A 9,816-nucleotide genomic window follows, 5' to 3' on the forward strand; every position below is an offset into this window, starting at 1 on the left:
CGATTGGACAACATCCATGTCAATCAGGGGACGATTGATAACCGTAGTACTTTAACTTTTCTGCTTTTATGAACTTAGATGATGTATTTATAATAGTCATCAATGACGAATTGGCTCATATGAGCGTACTATAGAGTATATAAAAAGGGATAGAAAAAGTTAATAGCATAAATAAAGAAAAATGATAAAGTGTTGTGTCAATACTACAACAAGTTACTCCTTTAATTAATGCGTACGTACACAACAGAAACGAAATGAGATATAAGACCAAAACCTATTTTGAACGCATTGATTTAGTATAAATACTCTCCTTTTTTCTCTCTTTAATTAGCGATTAGCAAATCCATTGTCTTTCTTTTCCTCCACCATTCTCTTCTTGTACAAGTAGCCCTTTTTTTTGTATCCTTTTGAGAAAGCAAAACTCTTTCATTGATATTATTTTTTTTATTCTTACATTATATGAAATACGGACAAGAGCTGCAGCAAAACATATTCACTCCTTGGAAACTATCCTATGTCGCTTATGATGGCCTCAAGCACGAATTAAAGAACCGTCAACTCGACCACGGCTGGACTGCAAAGGACGAGGAAGAATTCATTGAAATGCTAGATAACGAACTATCCAAAGTATACGATTTTGTCAATGCAAAGCTCTCAGAGATAGACGCGCGTATCCTTTACTGTGAACGAACGATACAGACACTACAAAAAAATCCTGCAATGGCCTCTGATGCTAATTATAGCATAATGGACGAAGCACTTACCGAAATTTTATTTGATGTAAATGATCTCTCTCGCTTCACCCGTCTCAACTTTGTCGCCTTTCAAAAGATTTTAAAAAAGCATGACAAATGGACAGGACTTCAATTAAAGCAGGCCTTTGTAGAAAAGCTGAGAGAAAAGCCTTTGGACAAACAACGGTTTGATGTTGCCATTATTTATATATCAGCACTACACGACATTTGTCGCAATCGTGGAAAGAAATCCATAGATGATACTGCATTTGAAGATCAAAATGAGTTTGAAAGAGCAACGGCAAAGTACTGGATCCATCCTGATAATATAACAGAAGTAAAGGCAATCATCATGCTACATTTACCAGTTTACATCTACAATAAGCAAAAAAAGTGGGAGCCAGTAGATTCGGCTATCTCTAGTGTTTATTTTGATAATCCAAATTTTGACCTCTATACCACTCGTTTACAAAGAGATGAAGGATCAGAAGCTATTCGATTTCGATGGTAAAAAAACAAAAAAAAAAAAACCATCTATTTAATAGGGTTGTACTAACTTGTTTATTAGGTACGGTACAAATGATAAATCAAATATTTACATTGAACGAAAGACACATCATGCTTCATGGCTGGATGGAGCCTCAGTCAAGGATCGCTTTAGGTTGAAAGAAGGCCAAGTGAACTCATTTGTTCAGGGCACTTTAACAGCAAACGAAATTGCTCATGGCTTTAGTCAAACCAACACAGACAAAAGTGCTGTTGATCACGTTCATTTTGTGGCCAGTGGTATACAACGATCGTTTAGGGAACGGCAACTTGAACCCATGCTTCGAGTGTATTATAACCGTACAGCATTCCAATTACCAGATGACCAACGATTGCGAATTTCTCTGGACACAAACCTTTCTTTTATCCGTGAAGACCATCTTGATGGCGTTCAACGTAGACAACCTAGTTATCATTGGCGTCGTAATGACGTAGGTATTGATTACCCATTTCACAATATAAAACAAGACGATTGTCTTCTTTTCCCGTATGCTATCCTCGAAACGAAGCTTCAGACGCATCTGGGCCAGCAACCGCCTGCATGGCTTACATCTCTTGTTGAAAGTCACCTAGTACATGAAGTACCTCGGTTTTCCAAATACCTGCATGGTGCATGTCACTTTTATCGCGATCGATTGGCTCTGCTTCCCTGGTGGCTATCTGAATTAAACGTAGACATTCGTAAACCTAGAGCCGAAAATATAGGACTGACCCGGTCACGTAGTTTTAAGCCCTTAATTGATGGTAAATATCGAAGGGCCATGATTGAAGAACAGGAAAATGCAAATAAAGAAGCAGTGGTGAACAAGCAAGCCGAAAGGACATCTGGTCGCTCTCATAAAAGTTCAGAAACTCAGGTCAACCTACAGACCTTTGCTCAAGAGACATCAAAACAGCTTCAGGGTCTACCGCCTGTTCCACCTGCAAAACAAGAAAAAAGGAGTCAAGCGTCATCTTCGTCACAGAGTAGGTCTATTCTTCATAAATTATTCGCTAAAGGGAACCATGACCTCGAACTTGGTACCAAGGTGGATGAGATCAAGAAGCCAAAGATGAAAGTGCGCGTGGAACCCAAGGTCTTTTTTGCAAATGAACGTACCTTCATCTCATGGTTACAGTTTTGCGCTTTGCTTTTGACTGTTGCTTTAAACTTGTTAAATTTTGGTGATATGGTATCACGTATTGTTGGTGGTATCTTTATTGGACTGGCTGCAGGAATTGCCATCTATGCACTGTATCGATTTGAAAAACGAGCCTGGTTAGTTTGTAATATGATTGTATTTATTATATATCTCATTTATCTTTATAGGATGATCAATCATCGTATCGATGGACGTTATGATGATCTTTGGGGTCCGGCACTACTCTGTTTACTTTTAGTGATTGCTCTCATTGTAAGTTATTCATGAGTTGAATACGAATCTGTTGACATTAATTCCTTCTTTTATTAGGTCAATTTCTATTTGCGATTCAAGTAATCTAAATACAAATAATCTTTCAATTACTGTAACTGTTTTCTTTTTTCTTTTTAATAAATAATAATAATAGTAATTTGCTCACTTTACATTTCTTTTTTTTTGCAAAGAAAGTAAAAACATTTATTTTTTTAAAAACTAACGCTATCAATCATTGTTCCCAATGCCATGACAATGTTGTTACCCATGACTGCTTCAACCTTATCCTCCAAGTGACGCTTGGGATCCTGTTTACCCACATGCCTTGTTTTGAGTTGTTCAGGTGTCATTGTTAATTCTTCTTGTACAGACTTGTTGTATGCTTCTGCTAGTGTCAACATGCTGGCGACGCTCTTTTCATTCATTTCAGTATGCTCAGTAAAGTTGTCTAATGTCAGACCATGAGTCCAATCCTTTTTATGCAAATTGAGTAACATCTTTTCTTCTAATTCATTCTTTCTGTAGTTAATAGCAATCGAATAGTAGTGTCTGTTTAAGCCGTGGATTAATGCTTGAATAGATGGCTTGTTTAAATGACCAATATTTGAGGTTGTCTGACGTGGTTCTTGACCAAGCATGACTGTTTGAGGGTTGATAAGTCGGAATGCATCAATCACTACTTTGCCCTTTACTGATTGAATAGGATCTACGACAACTGCAACTGCTCTTGGATTCAATTGTTCAAAGCTCTAGAAAAAAGCTTCAATAAGTACACGTGTCTTGCTTTATGCTTTTATGATCTACCTGTTGTGTGTTAATATCAACGCTAGATAACCAGCAGCCAAAACCAGGATGAGAGTGATACCATCCAACAACCATCTCTGGTCTGCCTGTCTGCTTTAACATGTCTAACATCTTGGTCTGAAAAACAGGGTCGACAGCTTCTACTGAGACACCAGTACCGCTTTGTGGCATAGCAAATACGTCAATAACACGAACAGTATAATCGTCAACAAATTCTCCCAGCATCAAACCCATCACTTCCATAGGGACACCAGCACGACCTAATTTCATTGTTAATGTTTTGTTCTTTTGCAATAAGTAGCTATAATGTACCGTGTTTCAACATCTAAAAAAGGAAGATCATTGACGTTAGCGTGTCATTTTTCTCTTTTATTAGATCAAATCAAGTACCTTTAAAAGAGCCAAAGACGAAATATAAACCATTTCAGCATTGTCTACAGTAGGTGTATCCATACCAGGTTGCATTCCCTAAGTAAGATTTAGTTGTTTGCTTTTATACACATTCTTTTTAATAATATTAAACCTGTCCTAAACCAGCAGCAGCAGATCCAAATAAACGTTGAAGTCTTTCCATTCTGTAATTGTTTTCTCTAAAGAAAGAAGGGAAAAAAAAGTGGATAAAAGCGACGCGTAAGTACCTTTAAATCCATAAAACTCCGCACTATGTCATCGTCTTTTTATTCTTTTTTTATCAAAATATGCAAAGATTAGCAGCAACTGAAGATTTGACAAGCGTAGAATGGCGTGACACGAATTGGTTAGAAGTAAATACAAGTGCTTGTATTCAAAATGTATATTAACTCTATAGCATAGAGAGTTGGCGGTTTCCAGAATCAACAAGTAGTGATGGATTATTTCGCTCTTTCACCATTTTGGGATCGACAATGTAATAATCAAGTGTTAGCAATGCAGACTCAATATAATGACCTAAGGCAGCCTTATGAAGCTACTGTGCAGGCTCTTCGGTAAATCAAAAGATTTAGAGAGTGATCTATTTGCTAAATAGAGAATTAGAAAAATGACAGGAATTGAGTTTGCCATAGTTCATGAACAACCACCTGTATGGGTTATACAAAAGAGATACCGAAGAGGACCAGCAGAGGATGATGTCAATCCGATCGCTACATATTACATTATGGGAGCCAATGTATACCAATCACCTACTATATATTCTGTTATTGCTAATAGGCTGGTAATATGCACCACCGCTATACTCTTTGTACATTTCTTATTGATTTCTTTATAGTTGACCAGCTTATTTCATGTAAATAGCGCCTTCAAAGAAACACAAAAAATGATGACATTCCATCCTTCCAAAGGCTATAATTGGAAACAATCAAGCGTAGATCAACAAAAGAAATCACCAAACACAGTGTTACGTGCACAGGAAACACTGGCACTAAGACACTGGATGGATAGAGCCATAGAAGTATCAGCGATGAAAGTTGCTCAATCACGACAAGTAATAGAGCAAGTAGAACAAGAGGATGTATCAAAATCAAATGCAGATATACCTGCAACAAGAGGCAAGTTTACACATACAGCTACATATATATATATATATTTATATATTTATCCTCCTTTTATAGAAGATGGAAAGCGTCCAAGAAAACGAAATGATGAAGGTAATCTTGTTAATCGCAAAAAGAAGAAATAAATCCACTGTATTATCCAAGTCAGGGAAAAAATACTGTCAAAATAGTTTATTTGGGATGCAGTAGAAATATATATATATAAATGATGAGTGGGCAAGATATGAAAAGAGAGAGGGTGGTATATAAACGATATTAATATGTATCCTACTTCAGAGTTAGAGACACATATTACCTATCATTCTGACTTACCAAAAATCGATCCGGCATTAACACAGGAGCTACTAAACTCCAAATGTACAGACCATAGCATATCCATCCAGACACAACCTTAACCCAAACAGCAGTGTAGCTTTGACCAATACGGATGAGCGAGTCATCTTGAGAATTAGGTTGTTCTGAGATGATTGTGTTCCTATCCCAAGAAGTTTAGAGCAGAGGTTTATCTATTTACTTCTCGCTTACCAATTGGTTAAAAGCATAGCAACGTACATTGCCGCAATTGCAAAAGTAAAATGGAAAAAAGAGTAGTTGTATACAGCCCCATAACGTTCATCATCGCGTTCATCATCATTATCATCTTGATCATCATCTTTGTATAAAGCAGATCTCGGGAGAGTTCTGAAATAACTTAATAATAATCAGCTATTTGTTTTGTTTAACTTACCCGTTTTCTACAGCAGCTATTAGATGCTCCCTGGATGAGCTCTCAGTGACTCCTTCGACACCTATTTAAATAAGAAAAGAACATGGTTAAGCATTATCCTTTTTTCTTCTTCTTCTTCTTTTTTGACTCTAACCCTGAGTAGCTGCTCGGCTTGTAGAATAGGCAATAGCCAAAAATGTAAATAGTGCACCCAAGACGATCGATGTTGTTTGAGGACCCTGAGATTTTCTTAAAGGGTTGCACTCTTTATCATTAGGCTCATTTGCCACAGCAGACAAAACGAGATAGGTGCAATAGATGACCACGATGGATGATTGTGATAAGCCAGATCGATGATTTGCCTCTTGTACGGAAGGAGTGATGCATAAAAAGGTGATTAACAGACTCAAGATCATATTGAGAGTAACAAAGAACTGGTTCAATGAACATCCATTTGGCGTAAAGAACCCGTACATGATACCCGTCAATGTGATGGCGGCTGCATACAGGAACAGAGTACCTCCAATCAAGATATATTTCCATTTATCAGAGTACTCCATATTCTCTAGACATCTCTCAGTCCAACTGTGCGCAAAATCAACAAGAAGCACAAGACCAAATAGGATAAAGATCGCTGCTCCGGCAAGAGAGAAATAATTGCCCCAGACTCGAAAGAACTCATTTGGTATAAAAAAGGAAGCTACCAACAAGAGCATCCAGCACAAGACCTTGGGTCCCCACCAACCATTCTGAATGGATGACCTAGGTTGTCCACTGTTGCGTACACCCAGCAGTAAAAGCCCCAATAAGGCATGAAAAAGGACAAGTGCAAAACATATGCGATGTACCTGAATTCATTAGGAATATGCATATAAAGTGGAAAAAACTTACTGCAATTATTCCATAACAAGATCCTTCAGTACAGTTGAGCTTCAAATAATCGAGAGGTAGCTTTTGGATCTGCTTTATAGCCCAATTCGATAGCATAAGCCAGGCGATCTAATAAAAGTTGATCTGTTGATAAAGTGATGAATATTCCTCTTCTTTTCTCTTACAATAGAATTCAATAAAAAAATGATCTAAAAAGCATAATGAATAAAAAAAAAAAGATCAGTTTATGAAATATATATTTACTGCATAGCCAATACGAGTTGCCACAGAGTTGTTGCAGTTGCAGCTATTTAAACTTGGTACTCTTGTCTTTTTCTTTTTTTTTCTCTTTACCTTTTACAAGCTAAAGAGCAAGCAGCTGCAGAGAAACAACTGACTACCCATGTGCCAAGAGAAGTTAATGCAGGTAATGCCAAGCAGCTTAATGCGGCACCCATTTTTTAATAATAAAGAAAGAAAAAAGAGTAGCATGAATGGTAAATTGTGACCCAGCAATTTATCTTTTTCTTTTTTTTTTTTTTTGGACGTTCAATGATTCTATCATACAAGAAAGATATCCTAAAGGGGAGCTGAACATAAATATTCTTATTTTTCTTTTTTAGTCTTATGGGAATTAGCAAACTATCACATTTTGTAAAATCATATCCAACTCTGTCTGAATCAGTCTATTGGAAAGTGGATTCAGCCAAAAATAAAAATGACACATTCATCATTGACGGCAATGCATTTGTATATAATTGTGCTTATAATCATCAATCTTATTGGATTTATGGAGGTCAATACAATACAATTGCAAATGCTGTCAAAAGAACAGTACAAACCTTGACAAGGGCTGGCATTACCTTGGCCTTTTTATTTGACGGCGCACTTCCAGCAGATAAGATAGAGACAAGAATCAAGCGACATCGGTCATATATCCAGCGCTGTGCTACAGCAATGTCAAATCTCGACTCCATCAACAAGGTCATCCTGACTGATTCTAGTATAACTCAGCATATAGCTGGACTATTCTTAATACCTCCACTTACGCTCGAAACAATCATCCAGACACTCCGAGAACTAGACGTGTACGTAAAGATATGTGAGGCAGAAGCAGATGGAGAAGTCGTGACTATGGCGAAAGCAAAGAATGCCTATGTTGTCTCTCAGGATTCAGATATGTATGTGTATCCTGAAATCGGTAAAGGATACATTCAGTTGGATATGTTAAAAGTACCTGTAGCTGAAGAAGCAAGCCACAAACAGTTGTTTATATCAGCCACTGTATTTCATCCAGATCGTCTAGCTGTCTTACTCAAGATAGACCGGAACATGTTGCCTTTAGTCGGCACACTCTTGGGTAATGACTATCTCGATGGTACTGTATGTCGTCTTGCTATCCAAGAATGGTGTGGTAAGGGTATACAGTCAGTCAAGAGTCAGCGTGAATGGCCAAAGATAGTAGCAGAGTTCATAAGGATGAATAGTCAAGGAGATGTTATCGCGAATATCACGAGAGCACTTGTGCCTATTATTCAAAAGCATCAAAAAAGTGATAATCCAGACATGATTGTTGAACTTGAAGATTGCATCAATAATTCAATTCAAAGATACGATCAAAACAGTCCATTGGTGAATAAGGACAGCTATTCAACAAAAACTATATGTAAGGATCATCATATAAAGCAAACGCAACAAAAAGAAGCGTGGAGTAGGCAGCTTATGGATGTGTTGGAAAACCAAACGTTCTGGACAAGTATATTCCTTGAAGACGTAGAGAGGAAATCAAGCTGGACTATCAGCCAGGCATTAAGACAAGAAGTATACAATTATTTGGGGGAGTATATGCATGAGCAACAAATTATAGAGTATGTAAGAGAAAAGCAGCATTTAGAGCCGGTTTCATTTGCTTTTAAGGAAAGCAATAAAATACAAGATAAAGAATCACATTTTATTAAACTACACAAGAGCGAAAAACTGCAAGTATCTAATATGGATAGTGGAGTGTACCATCTGATACTATGCCTTCGGTATATGATCTACTACTGTGCACACTCTGCTGAAGAAGATCAGTTAAAAAACCACGAAGTCATTGGCATTATTGTGGCTACACTTAGGTCATTAGCTCCTACTCTCGGTTTTGATGAACATCAAGTACCCAAAACATCAACGGAGACTCTTGTTTTGAAAAAAAGAACGATTCATTTAGCTGCACAATTCCAAGGTGTGATTTATTCATCGTATCTTTTATCACAAATCTTTAGCCTAGGTTGTCAAGCACCACTGGCATATATATATAATGGCCTTTACTTTCATTATTATTTGGAGAAAACACAGAATGGGTCTAGTCTTGGCTCTATCCTGTCCGATACTTCTCCAGACTTTTTGCAGCTTTTCTTCAAAACCTATAGAATGGTCATAAAGGACTTTAGGACTGAAATTTTGGATGTGTTTGATTATAATATTCAAGATACAAACGTAATCTCTACTGAAAAACCAAAAAGACTAAATAAGCAGCGATCTCGCCGACCAGAAAAGAAAGTGAAATCTATAAAAAGCGTATCTAGCAATAATCTCTTTAGTTTATTAGACACACTTTAACCTGTAAATAAAAAAGTATTAAAAGAGAGGGGCGTATGTGCTAATATCAGTTAAATTTTATTAAAACAGATATCCTTTACCAAAATGTCGTCAAATTTGCTGATAGCTATAGTACATCTGCATAACCTTTCCTTATTTTATTGTTGAATATCACTTTCTCTACTGTCCTTGAAGTCTGCTACTGGTATGCCAGGCTTTTTGCCATTTTCGAAATCGTTCGTACTACTAAACTTGCTTTGCAGTATGTATATTTAGTTTACTACATTTGTTTATGATTAGTAACAATTATTTGATCGGTACTTGAAAGAGCAGGGTGCTTTCTTCAAGAGTCGTAAATGTGCCTATGGACGGCCTATGACATTGGCTAAACGTGCTAATCGTTCTTGATTTCGACGTTGCAATTTGCACTCCTGCAAATGTAAGCGTTGGCAAATTAGCTTCTTCGATGGATCTTTCTTTGGATCAATAAATCGCAGCGATGGCCTTTACTGGATCAGAAAATGCCCCAGAGCGACGAGTGGATTGAGAGGAGTGTGTTACAAATAATCAAAGATTGATAAGGAATTGAGCAAGTAGCAGAATTTTGTCCAACCATGGCAAGGCAGTTCCAAAAGAAAAGATCACTTTTT

The 9,816-nt window shown here is 37.1% G+C and overlaps 6 protein-coding genes across 6 annotated transcripts; 4 read left to right on the plus strand and 2 right to left on the minus strand.

The window, feature by feature from the left end:
- Positions 1-459: 459 nt before the first annotated feature.
- Positions 460-1,996, plus strand: RHIMIDRAFT_184336 (SPX-domain-containing protein; the record flags this gene model as incomplete). Its single annotated transcript, XM_023605833.1, has 2 exons — positions 460-1,241; positions 1,303-1,996. Coding segments are annotated over 2 exons (1,476 nt in total), but the record flags the coding sequence as incomplete, so codon positions are not given.
- Positions 1,997-2,041: 45 nt separating this feature from the next.
- Positions 2,042-2,689, plus strand: RHIMIDRAFT_207617 (uncharacterized protein; the record flags this gene model as incomplete). The annotated part of the gene is made up of 2 exons (XM_023606997.1): positions 2,042-2,538; positions 2,590-2,689. The coding sequence occupies 2 exons, from the start codon at positions 2,042-2,044 to the stop codon at positions 2,687-2,689; spliced, it is 597 nt and encodes a 198-aa protein (XP_023462425.1).
- A 197-nt stretch (positions 2,690-2,886) lies between these two features.
- On the minus strand, positions 2,887-4,052 carry RHIMIDRAFT_241481 (Mov34-domain-containing protein; the record flags this gene model as incomplete). Its single annotated transcript, XM_023609589.1, has 5 exons — positions 2,887-3,423; positions 3,479-3,738; positions 3,791-3,803; positions 3,869-3,946; positions 4,002-4,052. 5 exons carry the CDS (start codon positions 4,050-4,052, stop codon positions 2,887-2,889), a joined length of 939 nt encoding a protein of 312 aa, XP_023462426.1.
- Positions 4,053-4,176: 124 nt separating this feature from the next.
- RHIMIDRAFT_241482 (MED6-domain-containing protein) lies at positions 4,177-5,098 on the plus strand (the record flags this gene model as incomplete). Its single annotated transcript, XM_023609590.1, has 5 exons — positions 4,177-4,242; positions 4,292-4,443; positions 4,493-4,670; positions 4,725-5,008; positions 5,068-5,098. 5 exons carry the CDS (start codon positions 4,177-4,179, stop codon positions 5,096-5,098), a joined length of 711 nt encoding a protein of 236 aa, XP_023462427.1.
- A 167-nt stretch (positions 5,099-5,265) lies between these two features.
- On the minus strand, positions 5,266-6,703 carry RHIMIDRAFT_247637 (uncharacterized protein; the record flags this gene model as incomplete). Its single annotated transcript, XM_023610428.1, has 6 exons — positions 5,266-5,277; positions 5,323-5,485; positions 5,536-5,691; positions 5,738-5,798; positions 5,871-6,564; positions 6,608-6,703. 6 exons carry the CDS (start codon positions 6,701-6,703, stop codon positions 5,266-5,268), a joined length of 1,182 nt encoding a protein of 393 aa, XP_023462428.1.
- Positions 6,704-7,108: 405 nt separating this feature from the next.
- Positions 7,109-9,473, plus strand: RHIMIDRAFT_268477 (PIN domain-like protein). The gene has a single exon (XM_023612076.1). It carries the CDS (start codon positions 7,214-7,216, stop codon positions 9,185-9,187), a length of 1,974 nt encoding a protein of 657 aa, XP_023462429.1. The 5' UTR covers positions 7,109-7,213; the 3' UTR covers positions 9,188-9,473.
- Positions 9,474-9,816: the final 343 nt, after the last annotated feature.

The sequence above is a fragment of the Rhizopus microsporus genome, assembly GCF_002708625.1.
Source record: "Rhizopus microsporus ATCC 52813 unplaced genomic scaffold scaffold_22, whole genome shotgun sequence".
Classification (NCBI taxonomy): Eukaryota; Fungi; Mucoromycota; class Mucoromycetes; order Mucorales; family Rhizopodaceae; genus Rhizopus; species Rhizopus microsporus.

Bases quoted from the DNA above. Each gene is read 5' to 3' on its own strand.
- RHIMIDRAFT_268477 (XM_023612076.1), top strand. From the start codon at position 7,214: ATGGGAATTAGCAAACTATCACATTTTGTAAAATCATATCCAACTCTG.